Genomic DNA, 21,743 nt, shown 5'->3' with positions numbered 1-21,743 from the left:
CACAAAAGAATAATAATTATTATAGCTGGTTGTGATTTTGCTCAAAACGTATAAATAATATTATTTTATACCTACGACGTAGATTCTATGTACGACGTAGAACAAAATAATATAATCGATTGTTATGTTACATATTATTATAATATGTACTTGTCTGTGTAGACATTAGGGACTAAATATAATATTGTCGCGATGCGTGTTGGATGGGTTTTTCGGCGAGGGGATGAAGTGGGGAGGTTGCGCAATTACAACTTTTTTATTCATTATTTCTATGGGTGAAAAGTGAGCATTCGAAAAGAATTGAAGGATTGCTAGAACAGATACCTTTATAGGTAATCCCCTCCTCGCCCGCCCTTGACCTTTGTTGGTAAGGGGGGGGGAAATCATTGACAAGCGTAGGAAACGATCGTGACGACCGCGTGCGCGTATTTACGGATGGAATTGTCGAGTTGCAACAATATTGAATTTTATATTAACTCTACAACTCACATTGCACCGATCGGTCGGAGACGTCGATGGAGTATAATATTGTGCATAGGTATATGTGTAGGCCCGTCGCCGTATGCAGTCCGAGGACAAAACGAGGGCACACGTGGAGGGATAGAAAAAATAGAAATAAGACAATGTAACGCGTAACTCGTTTCGTGAGCAGCGGGTGGTGGAGTTGGTGTTGACGGGGTGTGCGATGGCGGGTCGCGGAGGGGGTGGGGTATACATATAGCGGGCATAGCGTGTACATAGCTTGGCGACGTGTAACACGTACGACAGTATAAGAATAGTAATAATAATAGTAATAATAATAATAATAATAATAATAATATAAATAAATAGCAATAGTAATAATATTAATCGCGCTGTTCACGCGGCGGCGGCCTGACGACGCCCGCCATGACCCGTTTGTTCTTTGGGCGCGCGTCCCTCCGAATGCAAATTAATTCGAGTCTGCCAACGTTCATTCCGTCGGCGCCAACGGTTCATCGTCCCAGAGTAAAGCAATAATGATGATTATAATAATAATAATGTCAAAAAGGCGTATCGTACTGTGTGCATTGCACGTGACACGAGGACCCTTAGAAATGCGGCGTGTCCTGCAGCCTCAATCCTAGCGACGAGTTTCGAATATTATTGCTCTCCGGACGTGTGCAGAAGGATGATATTATAATGTAGGTTGCTACACATTGGTCGTTCAATACCGTTTGCTGTATGAAATACACACGAAAATATAATATATACATTTAATGTATAAGGCCACGCGACGGGTTTCCTCCAAAACGTAGTTTGAGCATCGCAGCAGCGTATCATTTATAATACCGTACGGGTAATATGCATATTATTATATATTTTAAGCGTTCGTGTGTTTGAGTTTTTTACTATTATTATTACTATTCGATTTAATCGACGTAATGTTACAGTCGCAGATGATGTCAAAAAAATGTAAATCTATATATTATCATCATTTTCATATAGGTAGGTAGTATGTATATTATATACGTATAAGTACAAGGTACGTACATACTCACGAATATCATGGCGTAGGTAATAATATAACGATCCTATATATAGCAGTTCGGCGTTTATATCATAAAAAGTTGACGTATTAAAATAAAAAACCAGTCGATATGTATCAAAACAAATCGTACCACATTTTTTAGATTCTCTGAGCGGAGCCAGGAATGCGTTTATTATATTGGTTTTACGATGCTTTTTTTCTTAATTTTTCTCTACTATCATTTTTTTCTACACTAAGTAATAAGTATTATCACCTACATACGGGTTGAAAGGGATGCACTCGGCCACATATCTTTTTAAACAAAACGTATACTGACAAATCATGAAAACATTGTAAAATTACAACACGTTGAGCCATTTTTGACTGTTTATCGTGCTTTGAAATATTATAATATGATGTGAGGATTGACGTTTTGACAAATTATATATTTAAGTAGATATTGTCGTGACCTTCTTACCTCCCCTCCCGCATTCAAACCAGTCTAGGTTCACTACCGGTAACATTTTTTTTAGAAAAAGTCAACCATGAGTGTCATTAATTTTTATTTCATTTTATATTTTATTGAATAAAAATAATGGGGGATTTCTCAAATCAAAGCTTTCCGTAAAAATTGTATATATTTCTGATTATTTTAGTTTATTTACGTGATTAATTAATATTAACATGTGTCCTAACCTTAACACATATAATAATTGTGCCCCTTAAGTACCTATAGATCTTATACCTACTGGGAATTAAATAAGATATTTTAGATTTACAGATATTGCAAAATTATGAGTAGGTATTCAGTGTATTTAGTATGTAACCATAAAGCTTGAAAATTCAGTATAATATGTCAACCGTATATTGCGCTGTAAGTATAACTGTGTCACTGCGATAATAATAAAAAATAAATATATATTTGATATAGGGATTTAAGTCTGAATGACATTATGACAGTAAATCATTTAAATTATTTGATGACGTTATTTTTCGAGATTTATAAGAATTAAATTTGCAATATTAGATATAGTAGTAATAGGCTTGATATTTAAATAAAACGTCAGTTACTGGCATATTTATTAAAAGTTCAAAATCTGTACATCTGTGATTTTCTTAATATAACTATTTAATATTTATGAAGAATAATATGTAATTTTGTTATATTTAAATGTAAATTGCATTAATGCAATTTAACCATTGGGCTACCAGCCCGTACCATAGTAAAATAAAATAAATAAAAATAATGTGCCTGTAAATTGTGACTTGCATAAAACCAAATTACATTAAGAATAACCCACGCAATCATTTTCCCAGAGGTAAAGAAAATTAAATGTTTTAATATTTGAGACTTTAAAGAAAAACGGTGTCAATTGTTTGGAGGCAAACTGACTCGCCCATGGAATAATGTATAAGTACATGTACATCATATCGCGTGATAGAAACTCTCATTCCTGTAATCGAATTTTTGATTGACTCATACACGCACACAATATACAATATTTACACCTATTTGTGTGTGTTTAAGTTTTAATCACTTATACATTACTATACACAAAACTATTTAATTAAATAATAACGTAACGGGAATACAGCGTTATTTTAGTTACCTAGGTATACTATTAAAGAAGTATGTAAGTGTTTCGCGATCGTTTTTGACATTGACGCGATATTCACTTTTGAATGTCACTCTATGGAAATGTGTCGACTAAACAAAAAAAAACTCAACTCACACCTATATTACAATACGCCCACGCACTGTACGTTACATTTTTACTAGCTATAATATTTAAATCGTGAATTTTTTTATAAATCACGATTTAATAATTAAATGCATGGTAAATAGTGTTAATTATGTTCTTTAATTGTGAGAAGTTCCGGCAGGAGGCTTTGATAATATTAAAATTAGAATTGTCTAATAATAGCATCTTCTAGCTATATGACCTGTAGATATGGGTATAGTTAAAAAAAAATACATCTATGAAAACTATTGCAAAGGAGGAAATACGGCATTACTCATTTCGGTAATCTAAGTAGGTAATACATTTTATGAATGTTTATTTACTATCATTAGATAATCAGTTTTCAGAGATATTCGTTAAGTTATTACTTGGTATAAACGTTATTTTAAAAGTCTTTTATTGATTTATTATTTTTACTATTGTGCCAAAAAAATAAAAAATGTAATATATTCATTGAAAATGTGTTGTATCTACCTACTTCAAAGCTGTATACATTTATTAGATTATTTTCCTTAAAAAACAGACCCTTTTTTTGAATTTGAATGGCTTAAAGTTTTGGTCAAATATGGGTATACCATGCCGAGCATCGATCCACCCAGGAAGTAATGACGTCATGGTTCACCTAGGCAACCCCCGTTTGCTTGAATCGGCCGTATGCACGTGCATATACTGACGTACTTTTTGAAATGTATTTTCGAAATAAAATGTTTCCACATTTTTCGCTATTCTTGTCAAGTCATAGGACAACAGTTAGAGATAGTTTACTAGAAAAATTACAACAGTTTTTTTCAATTTAATTACAGCAATAACAACTGTTTACTGACAAAAGTAAATAATATTTTGTTTTTGATTTGAGATAATACTTATACTAAGTTAGAAAGCGAGTCATGAGCAGAAAATAAAATGGAAATATAATTGTTACTACTTACATTTAAATCTAAATCAAAGAGAACTTTGTGGAATATATATACATACTTATGTATTATATTTATTTTGTATTTAAACCATAAGAAGATCATCAAGAACTGAATATCGAATTCACTGAGCTAAGAGAAATCGTCCATCAGTGGCTAGAAATCTATCCGGAATCTAACAAGAATAAAATTTCTCCACAACATGCGAATTAGACATTAATATTATATATTATATAGTACATAATTGAAATGCATTTATCGAGCAGTAGCTAAACATAAATTACATAACATTATTTCAGTTCCTCGAAGCCGATGTTGCTGTTTAGTATTTTCCACGTTGGCACTAGTACTTGACACATGCGTAGTACAGGAATTTATTTTTTTCTATAAACTTTGAATCGAACGAGTGATTAATGATATTATATGAGACGTTTTGATTTATAATTGGATATAACTATAGTAAAACCTATGTATGCAACGTAAGGAAAACATTTATATAGATATTGAAATCAAATGTCTCTAGTTAAGGTACAACAGCAATAATATGATCTCACGCTAAAATATATCTGTTAGGTCCTAAATAAGTATAGTTACATTGTAACACCTATCGATAAGGCTTATTATGTTGCAGGTTTCGTTCGTGGTCGTGTTTGCATATCGAAAAAAAATTATAAGTTTTCTAGGTGAATGAAATACTCTAGCCAAAATGTCAATCACGGTGACATTTATAATGTAATGAAAAACATTGAATACACGAATATTAGAGAGGTAGACCTCTAGAAAACAAAATATCGTGATCATTCATAAATAATATAGAATCAGATCAGAATTCATTTCCGAAATTATATTTCCAAGGCCTATATGCGACCTGACATTGATTAGAAAATGAGGTTTGTTGTCACCTGACCAGGGCCATATTGTATCAAGTCGTTGACAGTTAATAGAAAACCCTTTGTATTATTCGAATAAAACAATCAAATGTTTTCTGGTACAATTTTATCAATAAGCAATTTATTTAAATGTTAGTGAAACGCATTTATGAAACAAATTATAAAGAATTGATTAATTTTAATTCTGGGACAATCGTGTGCAACATAGTTCACGTTTGCATCATCTGCAAGAAATTATATTATATAAGGACGCATTACAGAATATAATATATTTTTTCAAATTACCTATAGGTACATAAAATATATATTACTTGATGGCCACTTTACCTTGCAGTATAAATATATTATAATAATTCGTTAAATAAGTACCTAAATCAATATGAATACAAGTAAATTTCCTAATTTCTAACGCATATAATACCTATATATAATTACGTGTCGGAGATTAAATCGATTTAATTTCTACAAGCTATCACAAATCACTGTAAACCGATAGAAAAAAAGTTTTCTTTAGAAAATTCCGAGGAAAATTCGATTCGATAATAATATAAACGTTATTTTTTACTTCGGTAAATTATAAGAATTCTCTATAATGTGACTGGTCTGCCACGTGATGCACGACTGACGCTCATCTATATCCGACAACGTGTACCTATATTATTTATTTTAAACAAGCGTATATACGAATCGAATGATTTACATTTTTTTTCTATTTCGCCCGTTATAGGTGTTATATATATATATATTATATATTACATATTAATTGGATGAGTTTTTTACGATTATGATGCACCATCCGCGGATAACCCGGTCCGACCCTGGCATTGATGGTGTGCGCGGAAAATTATTAGTCTGACCCGATTTCTCCCGGACCTCGAGATTTGAAATATTAAAGTTAATTTTGCATTCAAATCGAACATGCTTTAATACATACATATATATATATAATATTGTAGGCTATATATAGTGTATATATTATATTATAGTAAATGGATTCGTATGCACTCATTGAGGTGCGCATTGGGTTAAACGCAGTACATTATCATCTATTGAACAAAGAACAAAGTTGTATGTGTGTGAGTGTTTGTGTCTGTAAATGTGTGCGTGCGTGCGTGTGAGTGTGTGTGTGTGTGATTTCTTAAGGTTCAAGGATCTCCAGTACGGGTCTCGTCCGGCGCCGCAACCTGAATGTTTCCTCTAAGTAGTAAGTACTATAATAAACCCTTGTTCTCTGTAAATATTCACTACATCGCCAGACCAAAGCACTTTTCGAAGAGACAGACAACACAATACTATAAGTATGTACGTAACATTTTCAACCCACCTTATAGTAACTGCTAGGATTACTATTATCACAGCGACGAGCACCATGGCGATGAGGACACCGCACACCATGTATACTCCTTCGTTCGGAACATCTAGACAAGAAAACAAAATAACACAACAATTATTATTACATTCATTTATTTATTATTGTTATCAATATACTATATAAGTCTTATCAAAAAACCACTTGAGTTCAAATGACAATCGAATAAGATCTGATTTTGTATTAATGAAAAAGCTACAAATAACATAGGTTACGGTCAGAGCATGCGTACATCGTATTTTATCAATATTATACTCATATTTAGTGTGAATTACACATATTTTATCTGAAATCCATTCGTTATTAAATGCTAATTTTATTGTTTTACAATAAGTTTTACTGAAGACGATAATTGCGATGTATTGAAAATATTGTAGTATTTTAATTTGATAAAAACATTGTTAACCGCTTCATTAGATGTTTAGTCGACAGTTGTATTTGACAACGTGTATACTTGTAGGTATATAGTGGTTTGCCTCGGGAATAAAGTATTTACGTTTGTGAAATATTTATATTATATACGTTTCTTGGGGCTAAAATAAGTTCTTTATGCATTTTTTCCTTCGTTAGTATATAATGGCGCAGACGGGATCATCGACTCTTCTCCGCAGGTCACTAACTTCCTCTCTTCTGTCTCCCTCCTCTCACGCGCTTTGTCCGCATGCACTGCCAGACGCACATTATTCAGGGCTTCTCATCCCTACGTTTTCATTCGAAATCACATTTTTACAACTGCGTTATGCAATCGGGGTTTTTTAAGGTTATAAATTATAATACTCATATGCCCCTGGAATTATTATTCACATTAAATAAATATAAAAGGTTTTTCAAATTATATTTATAAGTATAGTTATTGGTTCACTAACTGTATCAATTGTTAGGAACCTTGATTTGTGTTTTTTCATTGCTTGCCTCATCGGTGGTTTTGTGTTTTGTATATAAAAAAAAATAAAAATAATACCATGTTCAGCATTTTACCAAACCCACGTGTAACGCTATACGTGCCTACTAAATACGCCTCCAGTGTTTCTTTTACACATACAACTTGGTATTATGCATTTAAATAAAATATGTAACAATCTTATCGAGGGTATTGGGCCGGAGGGTTTGAAACTTAAAACATTTCAATATCGTTTTTACTGCAGTGTTTGTGCTGCTGCAGCTGCTGCAGTTGTGGGCATACTGAATGTACATGTTCTCATATCAATTTATAGTATTTAATGATTGATTAGATGTATTTTTTTTATATCTATTATTATTCAACGATATTTCAGTGACATTAATTATTTTGAGGTTACGAGTTCGAGGATCACCACCTACTGATCGTGATTAGGTAGAGTAGTCTGTAACTGGTATAATATAACAGTTATCTATCGAGTGGTAGGTCGTATATGCTATATGGGTACCACAGTTTCATTTCAAACTATCTAAAGTCATAATAAGCATGCTATTATAATTGATTATTTCATGTTAATATGTATAATACATAAAATGAGATTTAATGGGATTTTTAAATATTGTACTAGTAGACAATATTATAATATCAGACAGCTCGTACAGGAAGTATAAATGTGTAGTAGCCGGTAGGTACCTATACCTACTAATCTATACTATATAGTGACTATACTGACTATGATATAACAAACGTTTGCGCAACGGGAAAAAAAACGTAGGTATTTTGAATGTTCTATTATCCAGCTGAGGTTCAGTCCAAAAGTCACGATAAGAGATTTTAATGTGTCTTAAGAGCAATATTGTACTTATCTGCATATTATCAGCATGGGCGCAACGCAACTATATAATATGAGAGTATCTTTTTATTACATATAAGTACTCAAAACATTTTGATGTTAACATATTTTGAATTGAATTGTACGTTTGAATGGTTTATTATGCAAGAGAAAAACTTTTATATTTTATTAATTATGATTTTAAGAGTGCTAATTAATTTACCTAAAAACTGTAATAATAATAATAATAATAATAATAATTTTAATACTAACATTTTTTTTTTTAGATATTTATGTGTTAAATTCAATAGTATTTCAATACGTATTTTACTTGGGTACCTATACTGTAAATAATTATCTATGTATCAAAAAATGTAATTAATCATATATGTTTTAATAAATTTGATTTTATCTAAAAAATAGAAATGTTATTATGAATAAAAAAGCTGTTTATTTTTTAAATTCCAAGTGATTCGGGGAACGACTTACACACATTTCTACATATATGTACCCGATTTTAGACGAAAATAGTGTAAATTATACATCAATGTCACTATGTCAATAAATTTAGATATTAGGACATTAGGTTAAGTTAGGTTAGAAGTGTTCCATCAACATCAAAGAAATTATTTCAATTATGAGATTCAAATAAAGTGGATCGATTGGCAACCTAGTAATATCTTATACTATCGAGGTTTTACCTCACGTGTTAATTATTGAAATTAATACCAAAGTATAAAGTAATGATTGGTAATGTGGTCGTTGCATTAGATACCTTTATGCAACAATGCAATAATTTGTAACATGCTTAATGCATATAGCATATTATGTACCATTACAAATAGTAGGTATAGGTAGACCACTTTAACGATTAATTATCAATGAGTTTAAATAAATCCATCCTCGAACTGCAATAAATAACAAACACGTAGTTAAATTATTTTTAAATAATAAGCAATTAAATGCCTTTATAAAAATGGACAAACAATAAATTGTGGTTAGGTAACAACAAATTATCATTACATTTAACTTCTGCAAAATATTTAAATGTATTATGAATAAGAATATAGGTACGTACATTTAATTCAAAAATATAAATATAGGTACAATCTGTATAGAAAATTACTTAATAATCATAAGTTATGGAAAAAAGGGTATACATTGAATGTGTATAAGTCCTGAGGTATCCTCGGTATTTCCTCTTTAGGCGACAAGGTGGATTTTTAGAGAGATCATTGTAAGCGAAGTTCGAAATCAGAAGATTACAATGTCCGCATGTAGGCGATTTGTTAATCTCTTATAGTGCCGTTAGTATAGACGGAGATTTGATGGAATTTTTGGTGAACTAGTATTTTATTGCAGAAGTTACTCTCGTTGGTATCCTATTATGATTACTGCCCATGAACAAGATGGATTAATTTCACTATAGTTTCGTTCATAATGTCCATCTTGAATTTGATGAAAATCACATCATTGAGTATAGGTACTGAACTACTGTATCGTATTTGTGTAATGTATCTCATTAAAAACTTGAAACAAATTATTAAAATAATTATTTACCAATAAAACTATAAACGTATAAATGTGTTGTTATATTTTGAGATCTTAACAATTGATATAAAACTATTTTTGTTTTGTTTTTTGCGAGGGGGGGTTAAGCCAGTTATAATTTACAATTACATAATGTAATGATTAAAAAAAAAAAATAATTAGAAACTGTATAACTTCTTACCATCACAAAACATAATATCGCTATAAATAACAACAATGGATTTATAGTTTATTGTATACAGCCTACAATCAATAATTACGTCTTATTTGACCAAAGTCAAATAATGGTTCACAAAAACGTTGCAAGTAATCGAAAAACGTGAGGGTAGCTTCAAAGAAAAATAAATTTAATCTATATTGAATTGATAAATCCAATACACTGCTTTACATATAATATAAATTAATTATAAATCAAAAATTAAAACTTTTTAAACTAAAACCAATAGGTATATTATAACTATAATTGAATGTATTATCGCACTGCAATCTCTTATAAAATAAAACCAGTTAGTCTCTTATAAACTACAATTTTACGAGACTGCTAAATTATAGTTACTTATTTTTGTAAATACCTAAGGGCATCTTATAAACTATAGGTATGATTATGATAAATTGTAATACATAATAATTATCACGATTGCTTTTGGTTGACATTTTGTCACTTAATGAAGAGTTTTACAACATATGGGTCTGAGTGATGATAACCGTAATACCGGGAACTATAATTATATGTATGCAATTATCTTTTGTCATTGTTCAATTATAGATAATATAGATTGTCTGGAATATTCAATTACTCATTAATTGTTTTTTATCGTTTTAAGTGATAATGAAATTGAGTATAATGACTAAACTTGAACAATCATTAAAAAATAAAACCTGATTATGATAATTGGATAGCCTAAAGAGCAAACATTTAAGTATTCACATATCATTATAGGTTATTTTAAAATGCATCGAATACAATTGCAATACCTACCCAATAAGATTTCAAATAAAGGGCATTAGAAATAATTTAACTACCCATCTGCAATGTACTCGTATTACGCCTAGGTAATTAAAAATTACATTTGATTTTGAAATACAATTACTATTATTTATTTTTTCGTTGGTGTGACCTGTACTTATTATAATGTATTAATGTCATATATTCAAATGTATCTGTTGTGTTTTATTTATTGGGTTATCTGATTGCAGATTGCAATAAAAAAAATATTTTGTAAATTTATATGGATGAAATTTTACTGTTATCTAAATTCCAAATATATGACATTATTTTTTTTTAAATTTAAAATACGATCTCACAGTTGTTTCATAGTTCTACTTATATTACACAGGTCAAGCAACAGTTGGATTATGATTTCGCTAAAATGTAAATGTTTTAACCAAGAAGATTAGACGAAGCAATCATTTAAAATATAATATTCAGTTGGTTAATTACCAAACATTTTCGAGCAGATATTTAAGTACATAAATCATAATATTCTGATGCGTATAACTGTATAGGTATTATATTAATTTCATGTTTATATTTATTCATACTTAATACATAAAAAATTGATGACGTTTTAGATTATTAAGCTTAGTAATTTAAACAATCTATAACTACTATAACTATTTAAATCACGGTGTTTACTCTGGTATTACGATTCGAAATGTTATTCTTTGTTGTTATTAGTGATTAATTTTTTTTTGTAAATATTGTGTTACTCTAGAGAATGACGTAAAGTGGCAAATAATATTTCACTTGTTAAGTTATAAATTATGTCATCATTAATTAAAGTATTCGGTAAAAATGTATTAATATATATTTACATTTTACACTTTTGTGCTGGTAGATATGATAACAATCTTAATATGTTCTATGTTATAGATACCTGATTAAAAACAAAATCAAATTATGATTTTATAAAATAAACATTGGCTCAATAAATGTACCTATACTGGTACTTATCCATTTTTTTTAGTACACTTTTCTAAAATCGATTGGATACTATTTTTTTCTAGCAATTTACTGATTACTGATACCAGACATGCATTGTATAACTAATAGCAGTAATAACTACCTAGTAAGTAATAACACATTTATCCAAGATGCGAAGTTATAATATATATATAAGTCTTTTCGAGTTCAACATAAAAATTATTAATTGTCAAATACAGTATAGGTGTCTTCCAAAAACTAGTTAAAAGTAGGTATGGGAGATGTGTTGATTGACGTTTGCCAATTCATTTTATATCTATACTAAAAAAATCTTAACGTCATGTTTGTGTCAAGTGTATATTTTAAGGTTAATTTATATTAAACTGTATCGATCTATGTCGAGTATAAAACTAAACAGTTTAAATATTAAATACTAAATAGTTAATATTATATGTAAATATTATTGACATAGGTATTGATTATGGGGATAATAACAAATTAAATCAAAGATAATTGTTTTTAACCTGCTACCTGCGTCATAGAAATCCCCAATTGAAAGTTTAAGTGTTCAGATTTAACGGATTTGTAGTTCCTTATAAGATACAAATAAATACGTTTGCGTTATGTTTTAATACACCTAATAATATACTTATTATTAAAAATATGTTTGTAAACACGTCAGATGCAACCAAACACAGGCATAATTTATGAACACGATAATGAAAAATTACTTTATAAATGTATAAGCACTAAACAGTGACGCAACTAGTCAACTAGGACTCCGGTATATTTTTTAATGAATGAACCCAAATTTATGTTTTTTTTAGTTTTCGACGCTTATCCTATAGTAAGCAATATATTTTAGGGACGGTAAAATATCGATTTATAGGATTCTAATATATTTCATGACACAAAATATATACATACCTACATTTTTTCAAATTAAAATAATATAGTACCTATCTAAGTTTTAAATTTAAATTTTTTATTGTTATATTATATTAACTATTTATTAGTATACCAATTATCTAAATATATAATTTACACTTTAGAGATTATGTTGTTGAAAGAATTTTTTGATTTTTATACTTCCTGCTGTGTCAACTAAACTTAAACGTGAAAAAAGGAGTAGATAGTATATATCGGATACCCACGAATTATTTAATCGATACATCCATCAGTGACTATTCACTATTTATAGAATAACACATTAATTTCGATTTCAGATAGTAGATAATACACAATATATTCGTATTTTTAATTTATATATTTCTGCATTGTGCCCTTGATAATTTTGCATTTTTACTATTAACAATTTAACACATCGAATCGCATTTCGTGACTTTTTTTCATACAGCAAAATATTGTGATTTTTATATTTGCTGTGAAACTTTTAATCAAATGAGGAAATATGCTATTATTGGTTTGGCCCGGTAGATCCCCTTATATCAGTTAATGTTGGGGACCTCGGTGATCGACTCTCTCCCTGGTATTTGCGCCGCTAATTATAAATTGTGACATTTAATTATATTTAAAACTTCATTTTAATTTTTAATTAATGGTAAAGAATTTCATCCGATAATACTTTTCTTGTCATATAATTCTTCAAATAGTGTCCTCCATATTATGTATAATATAAAATATTGTCCTCTTTAATTTTTATTGCACTTATACAATGTCATGCGTATAGTTAATTATTACTTTAACTTAATCAAATCAGAAGGCAAGTACAAACAATTGATAATTGATATAATAAACATTGACCATTTAATATTTACTTAGATTTTTATTTTCACAATTATTTAACTTTTGTCTAAATAAAGAGAAACTAATTAACAAGGTTAGGTAATAAATTGTACACACGTAGACTTAATTATATAACATTTCTATGCCAATTTGTTTGTATCGAAAATATTTAATTTTATATAGTAAAACGATTCATGGGCATCAAAACTGACATTGATCACATAGGTATATCTGCATATCGTTATACATAAACAAAAATTTGTACCGCCTACCTAACTAAATACAATAATATATCTAATCCATTTTGACATATTAGTAATTTAACAAATATGATAATGTTTGTGACTTACCGACATGTTCGGAGGAGTATTCTGGATCTAAAAATAAAAAAAATTAAAAATTAATAAAATAGATAAATATAATAATTTTACTAATAAAAGAAATTTAACAATTTTTATCTACACAATTGTTATTATTGTTATTATTACTATCCTTAATATCTACCGACTACCACCTACACGAAACGAATATTTTGCAAAATATTATTAACAGTATAAAAATACATTATTTTATGTTTGACATATTTTTCAGACTACAATGGGTTTTCGTTATGCTTTAGTAACGAATAATGATAATCAGTGTAACGTAACTAGAATGATTACTGCGGAAGTTGATGATGGTACCGTGCGATGTTTCGCATATGTATTTAAATTTCAAATATTAGAGTACATATAAAATGTGTCTGAATTTAAAGTATAGCAGGGAAGCTGTTTTATTTTATATTTATATTACCATGTTAAAATTCCAACACAAATTGCATTTAATTGTACATTTTTCTCACAGCTTTCAGTTTTTATACATTATAGTTTAAAGTCTAAAACATATGTTTTGATTCAAGTATAGTTATTGTTCGTATCACATATTTTTATGGAAAAGACAACAATTATTCACAATTATTGTAATATTTCACATAGTCCGTGACTCCGTGTCATACAGACAATTAATCGTATTAATCTATGCTCTGTGTTTATAATTTCATTTCACTTATCAGGGATACAATTTGCCACGCGAAAAAATTGTAAATCATTTTTTATATATTTGTATTAATGATTATTTGCTTTACCTTCGAAATTTCTGAAAAAAAAAATGATAAATAAAGTACCGGCTGTATGATATGGGGGGGGGGGGGAATATGTCTCTCAAGCAGCCCTCTATATTTGCTCCAATTTATGTACCTTATCAGTATGACATTTTATGATATTATGCCATTAATATATAATATCATAACTACATAGGTACCTATATAGATACTATATATAAAATCTAGTCTTTTAACTTTTTATAGGTACACGTGTAAGTTTATTTTGAAGGCACGAGAAGAATAGGACATCATACACCATAATAATAAATGTATTTAAAACCTCAAGAGAGTCAAATATTATATATATGTAGTTTTTTTGTTTCCTTTATGTTTCCACATTTTGTAGGAATGTAATCTGCACTAGCCAGTAGGTAAGTAGGTACCGGTTAGAAATGATTCTCATCCGTCTATTTTGACATATTTTCGGTCGCAAACCAACACCTAAATAGTACATTAGTACCTCAAGCTTTGTTTTCACTCAAATCAAATGTTAGTCTCTAAGAACCATTTCTATATCCACCATCCCCCGACCACGCTTCGATACCGACCATTACCGAATAAAATAGTTTGCAGATCGATGGAAATATAGCGAATCTTTATATTATATACTCGTAGTTAGCGCATAACATCACTTGCTCTTATACTTTAATACTGTTATTTGTTTTACAAAATGTTAATTGATACCGCAAATTCCAATGCGTAACTAATAAGTAGTCAGACATGAGTTGTTAATATTAACAATATACTATATACACATTACACCTGGTTACGTAGAGGTGGTAGATATAGGTACTTCTATTAACGCGTACACTACACTTTATGTTGAAAATTATTACAATATACATTGACAATTGACATAATAGTATACCTATGTACTGTTAGGCGTTAGCCTAGTCTTAGAGTACATTAGATTTAATGTCACTGTCAATATTAAAATAATAAGCATTATTAATAACGCATTTATGATTTACAAAAAATTGATTCGTCAAGACGTCAAGTACATGACAAATTTTTTTCGAGATTCATTTTTTATTATCTAGAACCATAGAAATTAATAGACTTTAAGACTCAAGTGACAAGTTGTAGGTACACGTCAGAATGGCATCATAATTCATAAATATACATATTAGTTATGTCTTTGTATAATACAGATTATTTTTGAATGACATATTTCGGGACGGAATAAAAAAACTGATATACAACTTGATTTGACCAAATAATAGTTTAAGATACAGCGAAACTCGAGCCTAGGCAAGCTGACGATAATTTTCCATTGAGTTAAGTTAAGTTGATAGAAAATATTTTAAAAAATTTAAAGTTAACAGTTATCCTAATTTTCTCAATTCAGTTAAGTTAAAAGTCATATGGAAACTTATAATTAACTTGAATTATATGTCTATAATTTTTTTTAGTATTACTAGTAGTACAGTTTAAAATAATAATAGGTAAATATTTGTGTAATATGTATCATCAATAACCATTGCATTATATGTATTTAATTAATTATAAATTAACGTAATTTGGATTTGATTAAAAGTAACTCGTTATTTATTACATTTATATTAATAAAAATCAGTTAAATTAAAAATTAAGTACACGATGATTAAATTTAAAAGAGTTAAGTTGAAATATTGAAATTAACCTAACTATAAACTTATCTTCAACTGTTTAACTCGTTTATGCACAGGGCTTGATGAAACCTCTGCTCGTGGACACATTTTAATTTCCGTACGGTGTTCTCTAGTTATATAATATTACGACGGAGAGGTTTCACTGTAGTTGTTAATCAAACGATTATTGGGCATGGCAGGTGTAGAGCAGGACAGACGGATAGTTTAATTTCGTGTTCTACTGAAAGTGTATAATAATATGATACCTATACACCACGGGCGTATACCTAATACTGACGAACAAAAATACGTAAATAAAATAATATAATACCTACGTCTAATGCTATAATAATATGGGAGTGTATAGGTGATTTGTGCTTTACGCACACCGTTACGAGCCAATGCACAAATGCACAATCGCTATAATAATAATATATGATTATGTTATTGCATTTAATATAAATTGTATTTCATTACACACCACGAATACAATAATATGTATATCGAGTTCTACGCCATACAGGTATAATATATTATCATTTGTGTGGCTATAATATGTGAAAAACAACCTCGCTAGAGGAATAAAATAATAATAATCGGCACAGTGTACAGTGGTGATAATGAATACAACGCATATGAAATAAATACACCGCAACGGATATTATATATATATACGTCATAGAGGTATATAATATTGTGTACAGGCGAATTCGCCAACTGTGTGTGTGTGTGTGTGTGTGTGTGTGTGTGTGGGAATATACCGAAATATAAGTTTACATATCTCATCGGAGATATTGTATATTCGTGAAAAATACCCACACCGGAGGTCTTACGTTTCGGTTAAATATTTTCGCCGTCGCGCCCGAGTACGTGTACACATATATATATTACGATATTTTTTCGACGTTCCGATATTGAAAATAATAGTGGCGGCCGGAGAACCGCGCGGCGTCGCGTACGCTGTACAAATGACGCGTACGCGTATATTATTACAACAATAATAAATATTATAAAACAATAATAACGATATAATACAATATGTCCGACGAAAACATATCGCATGGGCATGCCGTTTTAGTGCGCGTGAATGTCACGGGTACCTGGCACAATATGTATATGATGTATACCTGCATACGGGTATACTCGCATATACCTGGGTGTACCTATATTATAATATTGATGCCAAGGGCGCGAAATAATCGGTAACCCGATTATGAATCGAAATCTCGAATATAGAGATCGAAGAGAGCCTGGCGTTGTGACACACACCGTCGCCGGCGCTCGCGCGATATTATAATATTATAATAATATGCGAGCGATCGATGCCGTCTGTGCCGTAGCGCACAAAAAAAGCTGCAGCAAATATGTATATTATTATTATCCGAGTGTAGCGGCGTGTACGATGATGTATGGGTATAGGTACCTATACGCGATTCGCTGGCAAATAGGGACGCCGTTTTGTATCGCGATTACGCAACGTTCAAACGAGGTATATATAGGTGCAAGCGTATATTAACATATTATTATTATTATTATTATTATTATTATTATGATATCGCGATGTGTATACGCGAACGTTATAAGGCTTTCGAGAACACTGCAAACGCGCGGGGGAGAGAGAGAATTGCGATATCGCGGTCGACGAAATTTTACATAACGTCGTCGTCCTGTACATGTGTGTACACCGAACGATCGAATGTAATACGCGTATACAGGTATAATACGTAACGCAGAAACGATATGTAAGCGCACATACCGTATGGATCCGGAGTATGAGGCGTCGAGAGGAATTCGGAAAAATCGAGTCCAGAGATGAAAATATGATGTGCGTATATTACCTATATGTATATACGATGACGTTGTTCAAACGATTTCCTTCGGTTATTACCTGCCCCCAGGAGGGGTTTGGAAAAAAAAAATGGAAAATCGCGTAACGTTCAAAAGTTATATTATTATACCTACTATGTTTTATGTCGAAATAACGAAGGAATTTCTTGGAAATAAAATAGCAATATTATACGCTTAATATACACATATATACCGTACACTGCAGTAATATAGGTAAATAGGTACTCATCCGTCGCGGTCGAGAATAATATTATATAATGACGGGGCAAACATGGTCGAGCAAAAGTACAAAACCAAGTGATACAGTAAACTTTCAGGTAGTTCGAGGACTTTTTTTGTCTGGCGCACTGCTCATATTATAGTCTTAATTCGCTTCTTGGAGATATTTATGTGGTACATCGTCCATGTACCTACATATTATGTAATTGCTATGATCTTTTTTTGGTTTAAAAGACTACCTACGCGATTTCGTGTGCTTCAGCCGAGCTTCCGAAGTCCGTTGATATAAAATCGATTCGTTTATGAATAGTAAAAAGCAATTATTTTAAAGGCACTCGAAATATGGACACGAGACTCAGGAACTATTTTCGCACAAAACTTGGAAATTATTTTTCAGGTCGGCACTGTCTATATATACTATAGTCCCTACCCATTATATTGTATTGAAAAATAATATTACGTACATGCGTCCTAATTTCTAATACGTCGACGCGAAACGTGTAACAATAACGATAATGTCGTAACGACCTAATCTTCTTTCTCGATTTCGATACTGTCGGCGTAATCTGCACGGTAATTGTCTTGGGACACACATAAACACATTTTAAAACGTAGGCGTACAGGTATCTGCAGCAGGTATCGTATTGCCCGGATTTCGTGCCGGTCGCTTGTCACGTTACTAAATACACATATTATTACAACGATCTGCGGTATCGTGCCGGATGTGTTGGAAAATAGGATAGTAGAAACTTTTGTGAGTTTTTACCATGTTTTTATTCGACTTATACGCGGGCAAACAATATCATTTCGCCAGTATCTACCTATATGACATACGACACACATGTACCGGTGAAATGTAATGAAATATTATGTAACAATAATAATGAGATATTAATTGTTGTGTACATATAGGTAATATTACTTATATATTACAGACAAGTGCACTGTGCAGGTGATCACTGCTCAACTAAACGGGCACGTTATTTTGTACTGTGATGAAGGAGTTTCAGATATCGCGTCACACAATATTATAGTGGTTGTAATAATGAATATTACGAAAAAAACACTGATTAAAAAATGATTTTTTTCGAGCTATTATATTTTTACCAGTAATGTGCATACAAGGGAGGGAAAAATGTAAGACACAGTTGTTGTGTCTTATATTTAGTATTTACATATTGTTTTTCTAAAATATTTTGTATCTTGTATTTTAATACTGTTTCTACTCAATAATATATTTAGTATTTTTAATAACAACAAGACTATTTATAGTAAATACTAAATACTTTTCAAATTATAATATTTACCTAACCATATTAATAAAGAAAGAAACTTTTTGTTCGTTTCAATACTGCAAGTTTGCAGTGCTCTTCAGCCCCGCTTGAACGAATGCTTTCAATGTCAGACTTAATCTATGTGTCAAAATTTTTGGGAAATTCGTCAATTTATTCAAATCACTTAAAATATTATTTATCTAACTTTGTTGTTAGATTACTAATAATTTAGATACCTACTACTGTACTATACGCAATACCTGTATACTATATGTATAAACATGTAATAATTATAATTATTACATGTTCTTAAATATCAACAAACGATAGAGCTTTCTTTTCTTTTTTTTTTTTAATATTATTATCTCATATTTTGTAAGTACCTACTTATTCGATGCAAATTGGTGTATTTTGCATTCAGTTTATTGAAATAAAATTTCAAAAGCATTTTAGACATCTCTTCAGTATATAATACGTAGACTTTTCAATGAAATTACCCATGCTTACGTCGGAATTCCGAACACGTGTAAATACGAACGTATATAATTTATTATCTCGTCAATGTGTGCGTGAGTATATTGCAGAATGACGAATATCGTATATTATGTATTATTATTATACTTTTGTGCTAAAGGAAAGAAAAAAAATAACTGTAATTATATTAGCGACGCGGTAGGAGGGCATGGGGCACGTGCCCCGAGTGTCCTCTCCTGCAGGCTTCTATTCGGCACTGCTGAATATAATGCAATAGGTAGGTATATAATACATATTATGCATATGATATAATGTACATTATATTATATATACATCATAATAATATGATATGCTCTATCTTATTTCTGTTTCGTCGTAATTTGCACGTTTCTCGGCTCTCGTATAAAATTTATCGAGATCATTAAACAATTGTTAATATTAATCACGCGTACGTTATAATTTATAACCGAGGTGCGAGGCGTTATAATTTTTCATCGCCTCGGCGCGGCGGTGAAGTAAAATATAGTAATTACGCACGTGTCATTAGTAGTGCATATTATTATTATAAAACATAATATAACTATTTTATGGTAACTATCTACACACATTATGTATGATACATAATATGTTATATACAGGGTATCTATGGTCGTGTCGGGTTTCCAAAAAAAAAAAAAAAATATGACTTAGTTTTCGTGTGATTAGAAGGTGATCCAATTTGAAGGATTAATTTTTGCCAAAAAAAAAATGAAATGTCAAATTAGTTATTGCAATTAAGTATTTATGGATTCAACAGTTTGAATTAGTAAAGGGTTTGTATTTTGTTTGAAATTCGAAAAGTTATACAAAACTCGCTATAAATTCGTTTGGGAAAATTAATAATTTAAAATGTAATCTCCAGGGAAACGAGTTGTCGGATACGTCAACATTTTTGATAAAGAAAATAAGAAAAAAACGACGAGTTTAAATGCACAAAAAAAATAAAATTTGATGAATGTGGGCATCCTATGTATAGAAATAATTTATTTGATAACAACTAATTAAAAAAGAATTGCATTTGAAAAGAGTTATTCAAGAGTGCGAAAATATGGAAAGGCGCCTTGAATTTTAATTCCTATATTTATAATAGGTATTGGTGTGTGTAGGAAAAACTGATTAAAACAAAATATACACACTTGTAATGCGTATCACATGATAGAATAATATAGCTTCGAGCTCACACGGTGACTAACCTAGGTTTATTATGATATTATAATTTATAAGTATACCTAGGTACTTACAAGGTACTCATTTAATTTACACTTATCGGTAAATACATACCGTACATTTACGTCGGTTGAAAACGATTTTCGTTGCGTCTCGCAGGAGATACATAATAGTATAAACGTTTATTTCCGTAATGATGTCGTCTCTTTTTTGCTCATCGGAATAATATAATGACGTAGTAAAGAGCCGTTGCATCAGTTATAAATGGTTTGTGCTATACAACGAATAGATTGCGAAGGAAATTTATAAGGATTTAGTATATTATATAATATATAACCTTAAAAAACATAGATGAATCGAAAAAGAGTTTCAAAATATATGGAACATATATCATTATTATATTTTCAACAACGCTCTGACTAACGAGCTCGTGGACGGGAAATATTGTACAGCGCTGCAATACACGTTAGTATACGTATTTTCAAAACATTTCAGCTTGGTATTTTTCAAATTTTTTTTGTATTATTATTAAAAATTAGGCGATTTCGTACTATTGTTTCGTCGGACGAAAATGTCCTTGACTCGGGTTGGCCGAACGATGTCGTGATGCATTAGT

The 21,743-nt window shown here is 30.4% G+C and overlaps 1 protein-coding gene across 4 annotated transcripts in view; it reads right to left on the bottom strand.

Moving 5' to 3' along the window:
- LOC111030263 overlaps positions 1-21,743 on the bottom strand; it is a 128,374-nt gene that overhangs the window by 24,481 nt on the left and 82,150 nt on the right. For all 4 annotated transcript variants that reach the window (XM_022309676.1, XM_022309678.1, XM_022309679.1 and 1 more), the window contains 2 exons: positions 13,706-13,732; positions 6,360-6,453 (listed from right to left, as the gene is read on the bottom strand). In XM_022309676.1, the coding sequence (XP_022165368.1) occupies positions 6,360-6,453; positions 13,706-13,732 (121 nt within the window). The remainder of the gene's footprint in view (positions 1-6,359; positions 6,454-13,705; positions 13,733-21,743) is intronic.

Source organism: Myzus persicae, unplaced genomic scaffold (genome assembly GCF_001856785.1).
Source record: "Myzus persicae strain clone G006 unplaced genomic scaffold, MPER_G0061.0, whole genome shotgun sequence".
Lineage (NCBI taxonomy): Eukaryota > Metazoa > Arthropoda > Insecta > Hemiptera > Aphididae > Myzus > Myzus persicae.
This window is presented reverse-complemented; position numbering and strand designations above follow the sequence as displayed.